We start from the raw sequence: 21372 nt of genomic DNA, 5'->3' as shown, positions 1-21372 counted from the left end.
AGAAGCTTTTTTCAAAAAATTTTTGAAGGTTTACTGCATTTCTGGAGGTTGTTTTTATTAGTGTATTATGTTTTTTAATGTATTATTCTGTTCCTTTTCAAGCATGTTTTGAAAAAGTTACTTGTGTGCAAAATGAGAAATGATGGATATTTAATAGCATTCAAATAAGACATTACCCTCTGTGTTTCAAATTCTGCTTTGGAAGAGGCACATAAAATACTTTCAGAAACAAGCAATTTTTTTTTTTTATGTAACTTAGTTTTGTAAAATTAAAGTTCACAATATTCTGAAAACATATTGTTCCTGAGAGAGAAACATTTCACCACTGCTCTTAGAGTAGTAATTCACAGTGACAAAGGCAGCCAGTATATTTTGTTTGTTTAAAACTATACATTCTGGGGGAGGACGGAAAACCACAAAACACAATTTAAGTGCCTTGAAGTGTCTGTTGTACACAAGAGACTCAGAAACTAGAACGCACCACTGAAGAGTAATCAGAATCTTTTTTCTTTGATAGTTCTTATCCAGAGTAGACCTTATAACCATGTACATCTACCCTTTTTTGAGTATTTAACGTAATTAGAAAACAAAGACATAAGGTTGCATATTCAGAACTGATTGGATTGTATGATTCTAGATGTAAATATTTCAGATGTCCATTCTTAGATTCTCTTGCTCTTAGAAGATCCATTTTCCTGAAAATAAATGACCATAATATGATCTGTAACTGAACACACCAAAATGAACATACCCAAGACATGAAAATGGAAGGGTAAAACTTCAAAACACAGCTCATGTCCTCAATTTCCAATACCATCTTCCTCTCTGTGTTCCTACCTTTCTTATCATCTGGTGAAATTCCTTTGGTGATGTCATGCTCAGGGAACAAGTCTCACTTATAAAAGGATTTTCTTTATTTTTAATAATTTAGCTGAACCAACACAAAACTGAATACTGTAAAGCAACAAAAATGATGCAACATCTTTCATTTTTTCTGCGTTTACTAAATAAGGCTACGAAGCTCCCTTTAAAATAAATCAAAACAGAGAGTTGGTAGAGTGAGGGATCTGGCTCTTGAGGTCTACATGTACAGTAAATCTATTTACCATCATTTATTGCATGACATTTTAAACCTGACATTGGTCATTTATAGTGCAGTCAGTCCATAACACTTTACAAGTGGCTGGGCTTTAATTGCTACTTTGATACTGGTCAAAATCCTGTGGTTAAATAAGAATTTTGTATATATTTATTTTGCTTGAAGACAAAATGATCCATAGTTCATATTTTCCTGAAACCTGTGCATTAGATAAGCCTCAGTGTTTGAGTAGGCTTTAAAAAATTCTTTAATCAACTTTTCATTTCTGTACCTTTCATCTATGGTCACTTGAATAATCTCTATATCTTTTTCTTTAGTAGAATAGAACTAGCATAACACTAAAAGTTAATTGGAGTATTAGGTAGTATACTTGAAACTGTAATACATTTGCCAGGAAGAAATTAAGCTCCCATGTTGATTGTATCATACCAATATGTACTAAACTTATATGCCAAAAGGTACAGTAAAAGGAGCAAGGTTTTGTTTCTGTTTTATCATAATTTCTCCCTTGTCTATGCTGTCTTTGCTAAATTTTCACTAACCAATAACGCTGAAAAAAGTGGGATTTCTAACAATGAGGTAAAACACTGAAAATGGGATCAAAGAATAGGCTTCAAATTGACCCTTACATAAAAGTAGGGAAGAGAAGGAAGAGAGGCAGGAATGGAGGGAGGAAGGGATGGAGGGAGGAAGGAAGGAAAGCCTTGCTATGAAGAGCAATGAGTAAAATATTTTACACTCTATTTTTATCAGTACATAAAGACAAAAAAATAAAAATAAAATAAAAATAAAAAAATGCCTTCCAACAGTGCAATGGTTGAATGCATTTATGTAATATAAACAACATTATTCTTTGCTTTTTCTACACAGTCCTCTCTGGTCATGCTTTACATCCAGAATGTCCCAATGGAAGAAAGCAAACGACACCGGTCACTTCAGAGACAACTGAAGTAATAATAAAACACAACTTAACTCTGAACCACTTTTCATGACTGTCAGAGTTATCACGTTAATTGTTAAATAGGATTTTCTACAAATATACAACATATAAAAACTGTTAAATATATAACTTTAGGCTTTTCAAAATACATTTAATGATCTCTTTCAAACAAGTGTTACTTTTGTTTTCTCTTTAATTTGCTTTCTGGTGCTAAATGGTGTATCAGATGAGACATAGGCCACAGATGACCAAACATGCTCTTTGCAAATACTGTATTATCCAACTTTAACTATCAAAAATGGAACTGTAGAAGAGTCATGTTTAACTGGTTAAAACGGAAAATGATTTTAGTACGAGAAAGTCAATCTAAGTACAGAGGAATAAAGGTGCTGTGTAGACAGTTTGTGTTCTTTTTGTCCAAGTTTTTCAAACATAGGTCATTTTCTCTCAGTGCTCCATTATGTTCTCTTGAACATGGCATTTCAAGAGCAGGTCTCTGAGTTAGTTTTTACTTCAGCTTTCCGTAAAGACTTCTGCTGGACAACATTTCAGCTTTGTGAAAGCTGGAATCATGTCTTTGTGGAGACCTTCAATTTAATGACATAACTCTCTTAAGAGTAAGATTGTGTCCACTTTAAAATAGATTTTGCTCTTTGGTCTATTGTAAATACTGAAAGTATAAGAAAATAAAAGAAATTCAGACAGTTTAGGGCACAAGAAGAGTTTCTCTTTTGCACCTCAGTGTTCTCCCATAGGCAAAACAGTCTTCTCTAAGGCTGAGTGGGATGATACTCTTCATTGTAGCAGACTCTTCGGATTGAAACATGTAGGTAACAGCAAGTCCAGCAGTGGTGTATAACGCAGATGAAATGTTAACCATGAACTTTTTTGTATTGCTAATGCCCAAGCATATCTCTTTTTCTATATTCCTTAGTCCAGTGATCCTTAGAATGGTAGAACAAACTTTAGCTCATAATGCAGAGGAATTATGCTGTCATTCATGAGATACAGAGAAACAGACAGTTGAGTTGATGACATATAACAGATGATGATCAACAGCAGTGAAACTTGACTAAGTTAAGTAGCTCACAGAGAGCCTAAACCACTCCTACGAGGATTCTGTGTTGCTGCATTTGTCAGGAGACCTGTAAATCAATAAGAACAAATGAGTCAGTGTTTTAATTTACAATTCTGCTTGTCTTTGCTGTCCATTATCATAAAATACACTGTACTGAGGTTTTTCAAGGAGACAGTTAATAAATTAGAAGATATTTATTTTGCACAGCATTTTTCCTAAGAAAAAAACATATGAAAAAGCATATTTTATTATAATAATGTTATGCTTTAATAATTATTTCTAATAAATTATAGTTTACAATAACATCAATGCCATCTAATTTCCACTAAGCTTCATGCACATTCCTTCTCATAAAAATCACAGAATTCCTTAATGTGTTCTTTTACACACATTAAAGTTACAAACAAGAATGTCAAATATACATGGTGATTAAGATTACTTTTACTTTTGTGTTCAAGATGTAATGAAAAATGGACTTGAAAGGCATGACCATGTATTAAAAATGCAAAGATGTTTGTACTGGAGGCTTTTCTGCAGTTAAGTTTCCAAAGAGCACTGGAGTGTGCCTAATTTAATCAATACTGCCCTCTAGCGATGCTATTACAAGTGCAAATTAATGTAAATAATGGTTATTAATAGTCAATTTAAATCAGAACATTGTTTTAGTTACACTCCAGCAAACAAACAAAAAACAAAACAAAAACAAAACAAAACAAAAAAAAAAAAAAAACAAAAAAAAAAAAAACAAAAAAAAACCCACCACAGAACATAATAAAAATGGGCAAAGTACTGCCCAATGAACCTGTTGCAAAGAAAATTGAATGGAAGAAGCATTTCTAAAGAGAAGCAAAGTTCACACTATTAAAGAAAACAAGAGTACTGGAAGACAGCACAAACACAAATGAGAAAATAATGACTTATTTATACAACAAAGAGCCAGCTACTCATGCTCACCCAAAATATGTGCTTAGAAATGGTTTGAAGATTCCACGGATTCTGCATACACCAAAATGTTGGGGGGTGCATTAAGCAAGCATGATTGCTACAAAATGCTATTTGCATTTTCAACACTGTCTTCTGCTTTGGCATTGTTCTGTCTCCAAGTAGTCAGAATGTTATTATTACTGATGGAAATACCATGCAAAACTCCATAAAATACTGAACAGTGAATGTGAAAGAGCAAAACAAATAAAATCCATTTCAATTGGTTTAAACCATATATTGAATATTGCATTTTTAACCCAATCAGTACTAAGTAGTACATGAAAAAAATCTGCCTCTAAATCAATTTAGTGACAGCTTGAAACATATGGATCTCTATGCATGTAGAAAGAAAGAAAGGGGGGGAGTGAGAGAGAGAGAGAGAGAGAGGGAGAGAGAGAGAGAGAGAGAGAGAGAGAGAGAGAGAGAGAGAGAGAGAGGCAGATAAGACAGATGAATACTTTCCTTACAAGGCATAAAGTGTATGTCATAGAGTTCTGCTTTTGTCCTCTCACCTTTTCCAGGAAAAAACACCCCGGAAATCTTGCAAACAGCCTTTCCTTTTCGGACTAGTGATCAGATCTCCAAACCACATGGCCTCAGACAGGCTGAAGGCAAAAAACCTCGTTGATTATTGTGATATATTCCCCTTCTTAAATATACTTTCAGCAAGAGAAATAATGTTTTGGTTCTATTAATTGCCCTCTTTCCTCTTTAAACTCTTTCTTGACCTTCCTGTAATGCACCCTATTTTTCTTCCCATTGGAAAAGAACATAACTTTTAAGGTAGTAATACTTTTTAGGTTGCAAGACACAAAGCAAACAATTTATAGTTTATTAGGTCTGAAAGTAAACTACTGTGTGTTAAGAATTAACTTGACATAGCTCCATCTTGCCTTTAAAATGACAGAATGGCCCACATCTAAAAGCAACAGCGTAAACTGCTGATGGACTGTATGTTCAGTGTTTTCATAGTGTGCTTCTCCACCATATTGGTCTCCCAGGAAGAAGAGATTTCAGGTGCAATCACATACATTTAGAGACAACCATCTGCTTTGTCATTTTATGGGGATAAAAGCCTCTTTGCTACCCCTGTCTCCACCTTGAACACCCCTGCTGCATGAATATGGTATAACACTTCAAAAGAAGATGAGAAGAGGTGAGAAAATTATGCACTTTAAAAATGCTGAGGAAGGGCATAGAGCAAGCTTGAAGTAAAGTGATGACAGGAAGAGGAACAGATTAGAGAACAGGAAGTGAATTTACAACTTTGGACAATGATAGGAGAAAATGAAATGAAAGGGGGGAAAAAATATATGTTGGGGGAAAAATATATATGAATATGTTAGCCAGGGAAGTATAAACATCACTTATTAATGAAGCCATGAAAAATAAGTAAGATAGGTAATAAGAATAACAGATAAAAAGGAGAGAGAAGATTGGAGAGAGCATGATGAGTCCAGAGAAGAGGAAGAGAATGTACACCTACCCTCCCACCTCCTGTATTTTCCCTTTCGTTCCTCATTACAGGTAAATTAATCACTCCCCAGAAAAACAGACAGATCAAATAAGAGAAAAGAGGGACTCCTAAAAAAAATAAAAAGGACTAGTTTACTATTTACAGTAATAGTTCAATCCATAGAATAAAATCATAGAATCAGTTAGGTTGCAAAATACTTTTAAGACCATCAAGTCCACCCCATCACTGCCAAGTCCAACACTAAACCATGTCCACAAGGACCACCACAAATATTATAAATACATTCAAGGAATGGTGATTCAATCACTTCCCTGTGTAGCCTTTTCCAAAGCTTGACAACCCTTTTAGTGAAGAAATTTTGACTAATATGCAATATAAACCTCACCAGTGCAACTTGTGGGTAATATCACTCATTCTGTGACTTGGGAAAACAGACTGACCCCCTTCTGGCTACGATCTCCTTTCAGAACAATAAGGTGTCCCTGGTCCTCCTTTTCTCCAGTCTAAACAACCTCAGCTCCCTCAGCCGCTCTTCAAAACCCTTCTGCTCCAGACCTTTTCCCAGCTTTGTTGCCCTTCTTTGGACATACTCCAGTACTTCAATGTCCTTCTTGTAAGTGAGAGGCCCAAAACTGAACACAGGATTTGAGATGTGGCCTCACCAGTGCCGAGTATAGGGGGAAAATCACCACCCAGTCCTGCTGACCATACTATTGTGGATACAAACAAGGATTCTGTTGGCTTTTCTAGCTGCCTGGGCATAGCTGGCTCATGTTCAGCTACTGTTGATCAGAATTCTCAGGTCCTTTTCTGCTGGGTTGTTTTACATCCACTCTTCCCTAGCCCGGTTGCACTGCATGGGGCTGTTGTGACCCAAGTGCAGGACTCACCACTTCACCTTGTAGAACCTCCTATACTTGACCTCAACCCACCAATCCAGCCTGTCTAGGGTCCTCTGCAGAGTCCTTCTACCTTCCAGCAGATAAACACTTCCATCCAACTTGGTGACATATGTGAACTGACTGAGGGTGCACTCAATGCCCTTGTCTGGATCATTGATTAGGATACTAAGCACAACTGGCCCCAGTACTGAGCCCTGGGGAACACCACTAGTGACTGCCTGCTAGCCAGATTTAATTCTATTCACCACAACTCTCTGGGTTCAGCCACACAGTATTTTTTTTTTATCAAGTGAAGGGTGTACCTATCAAAGCAGCCAATTTTTCCAGGAGAATGTTGTGGAAAACAGGGTCAAAGGCTTTACTAAAGTGCAGGTGGACAACATCGGCAGCCGTTCCCTCATTCACTGAGTGGGTAGCCTTGGCATCAGATGAAGATAGTCCAGCAGATCAATGACTTTCATGCTGGCTGGGCCTGATCCTCTGTGCATGTGCCACAGGATAACACTCAAGAAGATCTGATCCACGACCTTCCCTGGCACCAAAGTCAGACTGAAAGGCCTATAATATACTGCATGGAAGCCCAAGGTGGCAGTTCTGCTGACCACCCTCTTTACTCCTCCAATAATTGAAAATGTGAATTGAAACACATGAGAAGTACTACTTCCCTAACAGGCAACTTTAAAGTAAAATAGTGCTCTTGACAGCTGTTTGGCAGCAATTTTTAGAATATTAATTAGCTGATCAGATTGTAGTAATAACTGTAAATTAAATAACTACTTACATAAAACTGCTTCAAAGACTGGGAAATTTGTTTTTGCTTTGTTTAGGTTCTTTTTTCACTTCACTTAGGAAAATTGTAGCAGCATCAAATTAAAGAAAGGCTGGATAACTATCACATAGACCAACATTTTTTCTGTTTATACACAGAACTCATGTCATTTCTAGGTGCCAAAGCACATATCTGTTTGTCACTGACTTCAGTGAAGTCAGAATTCTTCCCAGCTCTTCAGATAGCAAATTCTGCTTCCTTTGGAAGGAGTCAAATATTTGAGCTGTAAGTTTGAGTTTCTTCAAATTTGAGGTACTGAACAGGCATCTAGTACCAGAGATTAAAAAACTACTGTATATTTTCTAACTGTTTACATGGTGGAAGTCCAAGCCCTGCATGTTCCACAGGAATCTGCTCAAGAGGAAAACAAATTTTCCAGCTAATAATCCAAAACATAAGAGGCAATACAGTTCACATGGCCATATGCATCTTTCTGTTGTTCTTGGATGGTTTGAATATGTCCTCAGAATATTTGGCTTATTGGAGCAATTATAACACATTCCATTTAATTTGTCTTACTCTGGAGGGAGTAGAATAAGGGTCAGTCTAGACCAAACTGAGCCCTAATGGCACATAAAATATTTTATTTCTTCACTTATGGTCAAAACAAAGGAAAAAAAGTTGTGTAAGTCACCTTGAGAATATAAGAATACATAATGCTTTGCTGTGTTACAAAGGCTTTTCACCAAAATAAACCCCCACAAAAACCTCTCCTTCAGTGTAGTATCTAGGATTTAACTGAGTGACAAAAATGTTTGAATTTCTCAGCACAGCCAGAAAGTTGAGCCAGGCTTACTGCGAGTGGCAAATATTTTCAGTTAGGAAACAGTTTCAGGTATGTCTTGACCTTTTACTTTATACGAAATCCACATAAATACCAACAATTCCATGTCAAGCCTGATAAAACGTTAGCAGTTTCACCTGTTTTTCACTCTGTGTTTTTAGAATAAAAAGTTCACCAAAGTTGTGGTTTTTGCTACAGTAGCCAAGTGCTCTTACATGACTACCTATAGTAGTAACATTGGCACTCTTTGATGACAATTCTATCATGTTTCCAGAACTGATTTCTGGAAATTTTCTGGATACCTACAAAGTAATTGGTCATATTAAAGATATTTCAGTGTTGCTTAACACCTGAACTACTTGCCTAAATTGTGTGGTTTATACTTTCAACTACAGTCTTATGCCTCTGTGAGTCTTAGGATTCTGTGCAGCATCCATGAGTGCAAACAGCTTTTTTTGTTTGTTTGTTTGGGTTCTTTTTACCCAAGAAAATTCACAGAGATGTATGCTGGTTCAACCAGTCTCCGACTCACAAATCTACTCATAATAGAAACAGTTCCAAACCTTTTACCAACTGACTGCAAGTCAGATAAATAGCATGTATTTCCCCTCTGCTTCTGTGGCTCTCAGTTCTAGGTCCCTAAACAACTAAGCATATATGATGCAGAAAGAAAGATGTAAAAGCATTAAAACACCCTAGGAAAACCTTACACTGCCTTGCAAAACACCTCCTGCTTTATGGGAATAAAAATGTAAATTTCTGGTGATGATCCAAGGAACAGCAATGATCTGTTTCATTCATGAGAACTCCCATAGTCCCTCCTGAAAATGTATTTTGTTTCCTTCCCTTCCTCTCCTTTTCTTCATGCTGTTCATATATGCAAACTGAATTGCTTAGTCTTCAGGAAAAAAAAAAAAAAAAGACAAGTTAATCTAACTCTAAAGTATCTAAAATTATTAGGAATAAGAAAAAGAAATATGAAAGCTACCCTCCTTAATGCTGTATTCTATCTCACTGAGCTAGCCACAGGAAGAGCAATTTCAAAGTTCAAACCACAGTACCTATGGAACTAGGAGTTGTAAGATTGAACAAATTTAGTGTCCTTGCTTCTGGATGAATATTTATTAAAAGAAGTGTAATGTATTAGGTAGTGTATTTGCAGGTATATTTTGCCGTGCTTCATTCTAACAAAGTAGCATTCCTGAATTACGGATAGCAGAATCCCATTATTATACATTACCTTCAAAAAGAGCATGCCTTTTAACACCCCTTGTATGTTTCTTTTCACTTCCACTATTCAAGCCTGACAATAAATAAATGTTTATTCCCAATCTGAGACTCTTTGCATATTTTTTCCCAATAACTATTTTAATATCAGTCTATCTCAAAAAAACCCCAAAAAGTCTCATTTCCCTTTAAATAACACTTCTAGTTCTATCTTCTCAACTTCCCCTGACCAACTGCCAGGACTATCATCATGATCATTAATTTCCTTTTCTGTTAAAACCCTTTTTGTCTCATATTACTTTCTTTTAACTTACAAGATGTTGGAATACACTGGGTCAGATCATACACTCCTTTCTTCTTCTGAATTGCCTATTACTTCATAAGCAATATCAGTGAAGGAAGTGGGACTGCTGTTATAATTAGATAATCCTTACAATGACTGAAAATGTTGGAATCGCATGTTGTAAACCAGCTGAAATACATTTGAACCTGGGTCATGCAGGTAACCCTTGTTTAAGAGCTCAGTCTTAAGCATGTATAATTGCACAAGTTTGGTTTGTGCCATCTGAGCATATGCTAAGGAAAAGCAACGAAGGTGGCAGAATCACAGACTCATTTAGGTTGGAAAAGGCTTCTAAGGTTGTTGGCTCCAATCTTTCATCATCACCTTGTCAGTTAGGCTATGGCACTAAGTACCATGTGCAGTTTTTTCTCCAACTTCTCCAGGCATGGTGACTCCACCACCTCCCTGCAAAACCTGCTCCACTGCTTGACAACCCTTCTGTGAACAAATTCTCCTGATGCCAAACCTGAGCTTCACCTGATACACTTGAAGCCAGTCTTCTCCTGTCACTAGCTGCTTGAGAGGGTGATCCCTACCTTTTACAGCCTCCTTTCAGGTACTTGTAGAGAGCAATAACATCACCCCTGAGCCTCCTTCTCTCCAGGCTAAACACCCCCAGCTCCTTCAGTTGCTCCTTACAAGGAGCTCCTTGTGCTCCAGCCCCTTCACCTGCTCCATGCCCGTCTCTGGAATCACTACAGCATCTTAATACCTTTCTTGCAGTGAGTGGCCCAGAACTGAACACAAGATTCAAGGTATGGCTCACTAGTGCTGACTACAGGAGGGCAATCACTGCCCTGATCCCTCTGGCCACACTATTATTGATCCAGGCCACACTATTATTGATCTAGGCCAGGATGACATTGGCCTTGGCCACCTGAGCTCACTCATGTTCAGCCAGCTGTGGACTTGCACCTGAGATCAACATTGGTCCAGAAGAGAAAGACAGCAGCAAGAATATCTGTCCTCAGAAGATTCAAAGCCCTTGGATACAAAGGTGATCATTGGAGATTTTTGCTCAAAGTAGCATTTAAAACTGTTGTGGATAACAAAAGAGCAAGGCAGGCCTTATTTTGCCCCCTTTGAAAGTCTAAAATCACCTCCTTCAAGCAACATGGGTGGAAAGAGGGAAGGATGAAGAGGATCACACATCATATGCAAAGTAGTATGTTTTCACCCCTCACATGCTGGCTAAAATGCCAAATTTCCTTAAATTAACTCCAGATAAAGACCTTGAGCAAATAACTCAGTTTTATCTGATTTCTTTCTGCTCTTTTAAGTTGGTTAGAGGTGTGTACATATATGAAGGCTAACAGCAGATAAAACTAAGAAAGATTTGTAACTGGTGTGCAATTGTAAACTTGAAAAATTACTACTTCTTTGTCACGCTTTTACTCTTCAAATAGAAAGCAACAGCAATAGTGGCATGATTGAAATTGTCTAAGAATAGCTATGGACTTTCTTCAGGATACTGAAAAAATATCTGGAGTTATTTTATATTTATATATTTATTTAAATGTATATAATATATATAATATTATATTATATTATATCATATTCTGTCATATAATATTATATTAATAACAATTTCTGACACTTTTCTTTAAGGTAGAAGACAGGTTCCGATTAGGTTACTAATGTACCTAAGAATTTATTTTTTGTTTATATGCAATGCCTTAATTTTTACTGAATTCTGAATGTTCATACATATATGTCTCTATTCAAAGCATTGTCTTTGTAGACTAACAAATATTAAAGTTTTATGCTTAATAAAATTAAATATTTTTGTGACAAAAAGTGATTTAAATATTTCTATGTGCTAATAATAAATCTATGCAATACAATTATCTTCCATAAAATAATGCTTTTATTGAAATAGAAGAGTATTTTATTAAGAGGGTGATGTGACTTTTAATTATAAAGTTTAAAAAATAATCTTGACTATAGTTAAATTTATTAGTCTACCTACGAAAAAATTTACTAGTCTACATCATGCAAAAAAAAGGAAAAAAAAATACAAAAAAGGTCAGCAGCCAGCATTGAAGTCCACACACAAATATAAGATTTAATTTTTATTTTATAATTAAAAGGAGAAGCTTGTTCAAGGACATCTGGGAGTACTATGTGATTGATTGTGTTGGTTCAGCCAACAGGAGGTTGAGGTGAAGGAATGTTATTCTCATATTCAGTAAAAACTGGAACAGTGTTTTACTAAGACTGTGAAAAAAGTTGAATAATACATCAAAAGTGCAACATGCTTTTAAAGGGAATATTTAAAATATTTCACCCATTAAAATAGCTAATTCTGACTTTAAAAGCATGAGCTTTAAACTGGAAGTTCAACTGGGAGCAAAGGAACTGCATAGTCAGTGTTCTCCAGTGAGATACTTTGTCTGCTTTATGTACTGTTTGACAAGTGATTGTTTAAGAAAACAGCCATGTTCCCCATCATTCCAGAAAGCAATTATATATTACAGCATTATATATTACTTCCTACAAGCAATCTTTGTAAATATTTTGTGTATCAGAAATTAATTGTTGCCTTTGGAATTACTCTGCTTAGCCTTTGTCAAGAACTTGAGGAGAAAGTCCTAAGTGGGCAATTATAGGGAATCAGAGTAGAGGAAGAATATACATATGTGAGATAAGAAAAATACAGGAGGGTTTTTATTCTCTCAGAGATGTTTTTGAAAACAAAAACAGGAACATACACAACATTTTTCTGTAGAAAGAACACACAGGCATTCACTGAAAGCAGAACAGCAAGTGTGGTCTTCAACACAGCTCACATGTAGGTAGATATGTAAACAGAAGAAAGTCTATTACTGCTCTTAGTCCTTACTTCCTCTGCAAAGGGAAAATCCTCTGAAGGTAAAATCTTCTAAAATGGCATTGTTAGACAGTCCTCTAATATGTACATGGAAAACAAAATATGCATATAATAGCATAAAATAGTTGTTTCTCAAATCTTGATCCTATTCACTTTCTGTGAAAATCCAGATAGTCCTGGGCTAACAGATTGTTACATCCTTGTAAACAGGTTATGGGATTTAGTTCCTGGCCCTAAAGATGATTTTTAAATGAGAAAAATCTTTCCCTAAACAGCTCACCACAGAAACAGTGAGGTTCTTCAGGAACATGAAATGGATATTCTTCAAAAAGTCAACCATCATTTTCTATCAGATTAAAGCCAAGGTTTTTTAGAGATCCTTCAAACCATCCTGAAAGCACAGTGGGAAATGTAGTGACTTAACACAGTGTTTTCTTCACAATTTGAGGAGGGAGAGAATATTTCTTGACAGGGTAAGGTGAAAATTGACAGATGTAGGGGATTACATACAGTAACATATCCTGATCTTCTCTTTAATTAAAATGTATTCATACACCTTATAAACATTCAAGTCCCAGTTTTCTTCACTCCAAGAAATGTTTATGTTTGTTTTGTGATATATTCTTATAATCCCCAGTAAAATATCATTTTGCACACCTATGCTCATCCTCTAGTTTTAAGTTGTGCATGACTATGGCAAAGAAGTGGGAAAAAGGATGAGAGAGGGAATTTAGGGATCATTATCCCAAACTAGCCAATTAAGACTATTTGCTTCCCCTAGAATAACACATTTAGGCATAGCAGACACCTAAATGCATTATACTGTGTAGCATTCTGATTAACAGTGCAAATATATTTAAGCTTAACACAGGTTATGGATGCAGTGTCTCAGAAACAACCAGTGTTTCAATGACTACTGAGGCAGAGCACTCTGTGCACTGTGCAGCATATTGGATCGAAATTCTTTGGCAAGATCACCATTACTCTCTCTACCCTGTTTCTGTGCTGTTTTGGCAAGCAGTTCTGTGGTGATCAGATTTCTGCAGTACTCTGAAAACAAACAACAAAAGAGGAAAAATAAACTGTGGCAAACTTCAAGGAATTTTCTGTAATTTGAATAAATTTATACAGACAAAACACAGAACTATATAAAAGCAGCTTCAATAGAACTTTTGGGGAGTAGGAAGGGAAGTAAATCTATCTTCTCTCAAAGATATCAGTCTCATGTGCCTCTCCTAGAAGTGGGATGAATCCCCTACCTTGTAAAACCTTTCTAAACTAGATTTTAGAGATACCTAATGCAACGTCCCTTCCATAACAGCCCTTAAACTCCCTATCATTACAGTCTCCTTGGGTCAAATTCAGAGGTTATGAAATCTGAAAATGGATATTATATATGATGATTATGATCTCCTATATATCCAGAGCTCAATTCCACATAAGCATAGATGCTCAGTGTCTGTTAGACATACTTGGGTATCTCCCCTTTTCTACAGATGCTACTTAAAAAGCCCTTGTTGCACACCAGAATATATCTTAGACTTCTGGAACCTCTAGGCTGCCATGGACATATGAGTAAAGGGAACTGAATTTTGCCCTTATTCTCTTTTTACAAGCTGAAAAGTTCCAAGTAGCTCCTGCTTGTGGCTCAGTGGGCCTCCTTGAGTCATGGGTGACCCACTGCACACGCATCAATGCCCAAACCATGTCCTTGTGACTGAGCATTTTGTCTGGATTGAATGATGCAGATGACAAGGAAGAAGAACATACCAACCATGATCAGTTGCTGTGTTAAAGAAGCAAGTGATTGTGGTTCAGTTAGTCAACATTATGAGACAGACCATGAAATATTTCTGTGGGTGCACCCTTAAGAAAGAAATGTCATTGCAGCAATCCCACAGGATCAGGAGGATGAGATCACAGATAAGTGTCTTATTACACTAAGCACAAGTATTATAAGAGCTGTCAGTTTCTTTCTTAAAACATTTACCTGATCTTTGTTATCTTCCAAGCTTGTTTTCACATTTATAAGAATGACAAATAGTAACATCAGGTCCTAAGACTATTTCAAAAGTGACTGACCTATTTGAGAGATACTTCTGGGTTAAATCAGAGTAAAATGCTTGTTCCAATCATAGGTATGGAATGGAACTTGTTGGTTCATAAAACAGTTATTCAGATAAAATGCAATGAACCAGAGAGGAAATAAGCTTCAGATGAAGACAGGGATCAAGCTCTAGTTTTAACAGTGTCATTGGTGAATCCATTTTAATGGCTCACTGTTCCTGTGCTGTTCATCAGAATACCATTTTTATGTTTATATTCTAATGCAACAAATCAACTTCAGGAACCACTGACATGAAACTTATTTTTAATAAAATATTTTATGCTTTAGGACTTTAGGCCTTTCGTTATGGTAAGATTTTTGCTGCTGAGAATTCACAGGTTTCTTTTTCTCATCATAGATTTTCCCAGATTTGAAAAAATATAGAAGAGATCTGAAAGAGTTCAGCTGCTGCCAGTATCAAGCCCTTGGTTCCTCTGGTATGTCTGGGTTTGTGTGAGGAGGAGGTTCTCAAGACAGAAGGAAGAGATATCACCATGTTTTATCAGTTACAAGAAAGTACATCAAAGTTAAGGGGATAGGTCCTAAAATATTAACTATAGTCCAGATGGCCTACGTGGGTGATACTTGAGAATGTTTAATGAGAAATCACACAAAACTCAGATGCTATAGAAACAAGAGACAAAACAGAAAAAAAAGGAAAATGTATTACTGACTCTGCCAGACATGCTAGGCAACATTTCATAAATATCAGATGGAAGAAGTCATGATCAATCTTTCCACTGAGGTCAGGAATAACATGCCATATAGAATAGGACTGGTGCACAAATGACATTGTATGCTTTGAGTTTCTGCTGTCAGAAGGATACTTGTATATTGTCCTCATAATAGGTCTTGACTTGGGCTAAGAGTTTCTTCGATGTCAGTGTATCAGGGCTAATAGGCAAAGAATAGTTTGTGTTTCTCTAACACTGGCCATTTTTAACTAATTAATCAGAAATGGAAAAAAAGCACTTTTTTTTTCCCAAGTAGGAGCAGAAATCTGGTCTGTGTAGGAGACAATGTGGGTGTGTTCTACAGATTCTGCAAGATTCACAGGGACCACTGCGGGAATGACAACATAGACAGGAAAGTACTACTGAAAGGCAACCTTGCAAGGTAAAAGTATGTTTATCCCAGCAGTCACATCTCTTTGGAAAGCTTAGCTGCAATTCTTTTCTATATGCAATTAAAAACTCTGATCACAAAATCTTTTATCACTTCTAGACTCAATAGGTACAAGAACAGTTAAAAACTATTTTGAATAATTTTAAGAAAAAAAATTCTAAAAAGTTAAACTTCCATTTAACAGTTATATAGTTCATTTTGCATTTTGCATTCCAGAAGTAGTAATATGCAATAAGATATGAGCTGAGTTGAAAAGTAGAAAATACTTCCAATAGAAAAATAAAATCCTGGGCTGCAAATATTATCATATTGACCTCTGGGCATTTAAAAGCCTAACTTACAAGTTTTGTTGGTCAATGAGACTTCTTGGAAAACAGACATTTTGAAAGGGCAATACAGTTGTTTTCATACATATTGCATGTGCTTTTTCAGGTGTCTTCATGTCAAATTCTCTAAAAATGTATAGCCTGACAGTATTTGAGGAAAAAAACCAATTGTCTTGATCATGTAAATGAATTTAAACCTTATCTTTTGGAAGTACCTATGTCTTTCTACTGATGATGGGGAAGGATAACAGCAACTCTTTTCTGAAGTCATGTAAGTGGTAAATTCCTTATAAGGAAAAATGAATCTGGATGTCACAAATTATTTCTTTGATATTTTAAAAATCATGTTCCTTGTTTTTTTTTTTGTTTGTTTGTTTTTTTTTTTGTTGGTTTTATTTAAAAAAAAAAAACACATAAAAAACTCAACTGCATGCTATGCAACTTCTAAAGATAAGATGACATTTTCATCTTCCCAGCAAAAAATATTCCAAGCTAAGATATTAACAAGAAAACAGCTGCCTTTCTAATTAGTACATTTGATGCTTAGCTTCTTTTCATTACAGTACAGACAGGGAACACTTTGATCTAAATGTTTTAATGAGTTTTAAGTAGCATCAGCCCCCCCCCCCCAATAGTTTAAAACTTATTTTATATATGTATATATATATATGTATAGGCACATATATATGTATATACCTATAAATGTATATGTATGTGTGTGTATATGTACACATATGTATACACACACATATATACATATATATATATATATATATTATAATTTTGAATGTACACCTAAAAATAGATTGGATCAATATATTCCCTTATAACACCTTAGCAGGAATTGAGCACATTATAATTGCTATGGATAGACCATATAACAATGCCTGAACTGTAATGCTAATGAGAAATATTGTGATAGAACTGAAGTTTCTTTTGGGTTCTGAAAGTAAAAATATTAAAAAATAAGTAAATAAACTTAAATATAAAAGTGAAAATTCTAAGTTGCAAAAAATATGATTAGTTGTTTATCTGACTGTTTGTTGATTTAACATTTGGGACAGAAAACTCTGAAATTATTCCTGAATCTCCTCCTTTTTCTTTGAAAAACTCCATACCATCTAACTAAAAGATAGGGGTCAGGAGGGTTTACTTTTTTTACAATATATTCACTATTAAGTCCTTAAATTTACTCCAATAAAATATGCTTAATTAACCAATGGTACTTATTCTTCATAAAGACTTTCAAAATGCAGAACAGCTATATCAATGTGTAATAGAAAACATTTTCACCATAATTTTCTATTTAAAGGTGCACTTCTGTTGATATTTGATTACGCTAGTGTTTTTCTATAAATAGCAGAGTATCTGCATATTCCCCCAACAAGCTCTGCTCCTGGGAATTTTTGTTCAAAATCTGGCATGATTGTAAGTCAGAGCTCTGACATCTGGAACACTTTGGGCTACCTCCAAATGGAAAAAAAAAAAAAAAAAATCAATATTTGCCAGAGGGTGTCTTTCTCAAAGATGGACCAACTAACCTTGGCCAAAAACATATAAACTGAAATTGAGCACCTTGCCATCAAAATTAACAGAGTGACTTGAAAAGAATGCTGTCACTCCTAGCAATGACACTGCTTTGCTCACTTTTTAGATATACTGTTGCCTGATAGGCCAAAACTACACAAACTGTGTATGGACAAAATTGGCATGAATTACAAGTAGACATAATTCAGAAGCTACAGATTTAGACCTTTATTAATGTCAATGAAGAGAGAAAAATATTTTCATTTAAAGCCTCATACATGGTTTGATCAGAAAGTAGTGCCAAGATTCATCAAAAGCTGTCAATTGCCATTTGCTGTGCTAATTCAAGACATTCATGTACTTAAATATACTTTTTTGTTTTACAGAAATCCTGCTGAGTCTCCTGAGACCATTATAACTGGCTTATTGCCCAGACATATCTGTAAAGGGTACTTGGCTCTTAGAAAATATAACATATAGTATCCTAAAGTGAAAACAGTGGTAGAACACTTCTGTCTGTCAAGTTTGTGTGTTAAGGAAAAGAAGTGTTCCAATCTCAAGATACAAAAGGTAAAATGAACTCTTGGATAAGTCCTTAAAGCTTAAAAAAAGACAAGTAAAAAAAAGGCTCCTTGATCCTTTTGCCAAATAAATATAATGATTTATTGTCAATTAATTCCCTGCTTTTTATTATCTATAATATAATTTATGACTGGTGAACTGTATGAACAAAGACTGTGGTTATCACAATTCAGTTCCTAGTGCAAGCAAAGCACAGAGTCTGATGTAATATCTAAAGCACTGGCTAACTGCCATACTTTACCTTAAACATAGCTCCTGACTACCACCCAGAAACTGAGAAGAATGTTATTCACTGAGTTTCTGAAGACAGGATAAGGTGCACATATCTGTTACATTTTCAGTCACAGAAAGAGATAAGGGGACTAAGGATATAATTAGTATATCAGTACCTGAAAGCAGTATGGCTGTTAGCACAGCAGATATTACATTTTATAACATCAGAGAAGCACTTAGCTGAATTGTATGAATCTGCAGGTTCTGGTTACTGTCTCAAAGCACAATGTCAACCTGTTCATAGATTCAGGTCTATTTTTAATCAGATGATGAGTAAAGTACTACTCAAATAGTTTTTTGAATTTTTTCCTTCTACATTTTTTTCCTAAGGAACCATTCAAAAGACTGTCTTCTTTGCTAGATTACAGTTCCAAATTCTCCCCCGCTCCTTCCAGTGTTCTTGGCTGCACTGTGGTACATCTATACAAGAAAGACTAAGCATTCATTTTCCCCCTTTTCTCCTTATCTCTAGACTAGAGACAAAGTAGATTTCAATTCCTACACTGAAAAGAGATCAGAACATTAATTTCTTGCCTCATCAGTAATTATTTTCCATTAGGTCTAACCACTAAGTCTATGGGTTCAATTCATTAACCCTAGCATGCCATGTTTAGATGCCTCAGTGTATTGAATGCTGATAGACCTGGTCAGGCTCCAGTGATCATGGATACCTGCCTATATTTCTTCACCAAGTACTGTATCTCCTAGTAGGGAGGCAGGCAGGCAGGTGTGGGAACTACCTCACACAGGAATAAATTGCAGCAGATGAGCCACTTCCTTGAAAAAAATCAATTTTGTACAATCTTCTGCCTTACAGGTATTATGTGACAAAAGTCTGCACAGGGAGAAGTAAAGCAGAATACCTGACTTCTGATAAATTGACTCAGTAGAAGTTTGGACAGCCCCAAACCTCAGAGGTTCCTAGAACTATTAGTCCCCAGGCAGCTAACTTGCAAAACAATGCTCAAACTCCATGAAACCTCCGACAGATTGGGTCCTGGTTTTCACTTTGAGTCCTCTCCAGTATTGTCACAAAAACATGGCTGGTGCATTCTTCTCCTATTCTAGTTTTTGAGAAAAAGAATTTTGGATCCAGTGCTTTGTGCAGAAGCCCAAAGTACTAATATGCACAGCATCAGTTCAGAATTAAGCGAGGGAACATGCACTTAAAAGATATCAAACATGCTTAACCTCAAGGCAGCATTAAATTTCTCCATTTTTCCACAGTAGCCAGACCTTGGGGTGCATGCAGAAGTGCAATTATATGCCTCTGAGTAACTACTGGGAAAGAATATGTTGTTTATAAAATTACAAGGACAAAGATACTATGCAGAGCATGTATCGAACAGCATCTTGGATTAAAGACTAATCAATAAAACAGGAACAGCATGAACACAAATATATTGCTGTCGAGTATTCAAGTAGAACATGGTTCCATTCAAGAACCATGTTCTACTTTTTGCCTGTATGCTGTCTCTGATAATGTTTCCATTCGCATTTGTGCTTTAATCAGCACACCAAATGTACTGGCAACCATTTTTGAGCTCACCTTTTGACCTCACTGTTAGAAAACACTCACCTCAGTATCAACCAGGGGTAATATTCTTCAGGAATTTTCAAAAAGAAGTCAGAGTGGATAAAGCTGAGTGGGTTCTAGCCTCCATGGGCTTTAAATTGCTTATGAAAATGATCCTCGACATTTTGAGTGCTTTGGCGTAATAGAACTTTTATTCAGTAAATATCACACAGGTGCCTTCCAGTGGAAATATAAAATACAGCATCACAAGACTCAAGATGACTGAATGCCAACTCCAGGGACAAGCAATGCTGACAGACTTTTCACATGAGGGAGCAGATATCCTACTGCACATCTCTTCATCCTCACCATTCACCAGTCTCACTCTCCATGTTGTCTTTGAAGGATGTCTCCACCAAAGATGTTTCTCAAAAAGAATTAATACTGAAGGAGACCTAGTTTCCTATTCTTAATAGAGTTAAGTTGCTTTGGAATTGCTGTAGGACAGAGAGCAGAAATCAGTAATTTCCCTTTGCAGATGTCTTTTGTAACAAAGTTGCACTGTAGACATGCTGGACTAACTGGAATGCCTAAGGTCAGACCTTTCCTTAGAGCTCAGCCAGATGCTCTCAACAAACTCTACAAGATGTTCTGGAAACACTGAAATGTGACAACAAGAATGATAGAAACTTTCATAAATGTTTCAAACCAACTGAGGACTTCACTAATGCACACTCTGTAATATTGCTAATATGATTGTGATGTTTTTTAGATCTAAAAAAAAGTGGTTTTAGTACTTTTAGTGTACTGTACTAATGAAAAATGAATACTCGAAAGGGACAATAAAAACAAGTGCTGGCAATTTCTTGTTCTGTCTTTTCAAACAAATATATTTTAAAATTCCCTAAAATCTGCCTTTTTTCCACTGGACTGCATGTAGAATCTGAGATCTTATTTTGCATTGCAACATCAACCAGCAATGGGTGATACTGCACAAAAGGAAGTGAGTATTGTTCTGTCTCATACAGCTGCCTCAAGTAAAGTACTGCCTGTCTGTGGTCCACCCCAGGGACACAAGAAGGAGTTCACGTGTGGCACAGCTCTTCTTATAGCACCTTCCAGCTTCACACAGCTTTCCCTCTCACTGAGGCCTGTCTTGTATTATGACACAATCAATCCCCAATTTATTTCTAAAGCTAATTTGGGCTCAGTACTGCCCATCAGTTTAATGCCCATGAAGTGTATCAAATATCCCCACTCAACAGGACAGATAGGAGATGACTGAGAAACAAGCCATGACCCTGAAAAACACCTTCACTCCAGCCACTGCATTAGCCTGTAGTTGGTTACAGGGAAGCAAATGGAAATCATATAATTCCTTATGAAAAATTAAATTCATAAAAGGTGCATGACTGACTGACCA

General features: G+C 36.1%; 1 protein-coding gene across 2 annotated transcripts in view; it reads right to left on the bottom strand.

The window, feature by feature from the left end:
* Nucleotides 1-343: 343 nt before the first annotated feature.
* The window catches only part of TAFA5 (TAFA chemokine like family member 5), a 396426-nt gene continuing 375397 nt past the window's right edge, over nucleotides 344-21372 (bottom strand). Inside the window, exons 5-6 of one of the 2 annotated variants that reach the window (XR_013340007.1) lie at nucleotides 4614-4706; nucleotides 344-3184 (exon numbers count right to left, since the gene is read on the bottom strand). Coding sequence is in view for 1 of the 2 variants with exons in the window: in XM_077783423.1 (XP_077639549.1) it covers nucleotides 3176-3184 (9 nt within the window). In the remaining variant the exon portion in view is untranslated. The remainder of the gene's footprint in view (nucleotides 3185-4613; nucleotides 4707-21372) is intronic. The other variant, XM_077783423.1, reaches the window with a different exon arrangement.

Source organism: Lonchura striata, chromosome 5 (genome assembly GCF_046129695.1).
Source record: "Lonchura striata isolate bLonStr1 chromosome 5, bLonStr1.mat, whole genome shotgun sequence".
Classification (NCBI taxonomy): Eukaryota; Metazoa; Chordata; class Aves; order Passeriformes; family Estrildidae; genus Lonchura; species Lonchura striata.
The sequence above is the reverse complement of the archived record's forward strand: the minus strand, read 5'-3'. Positions and strand labels throughout refer to the sequence as shown.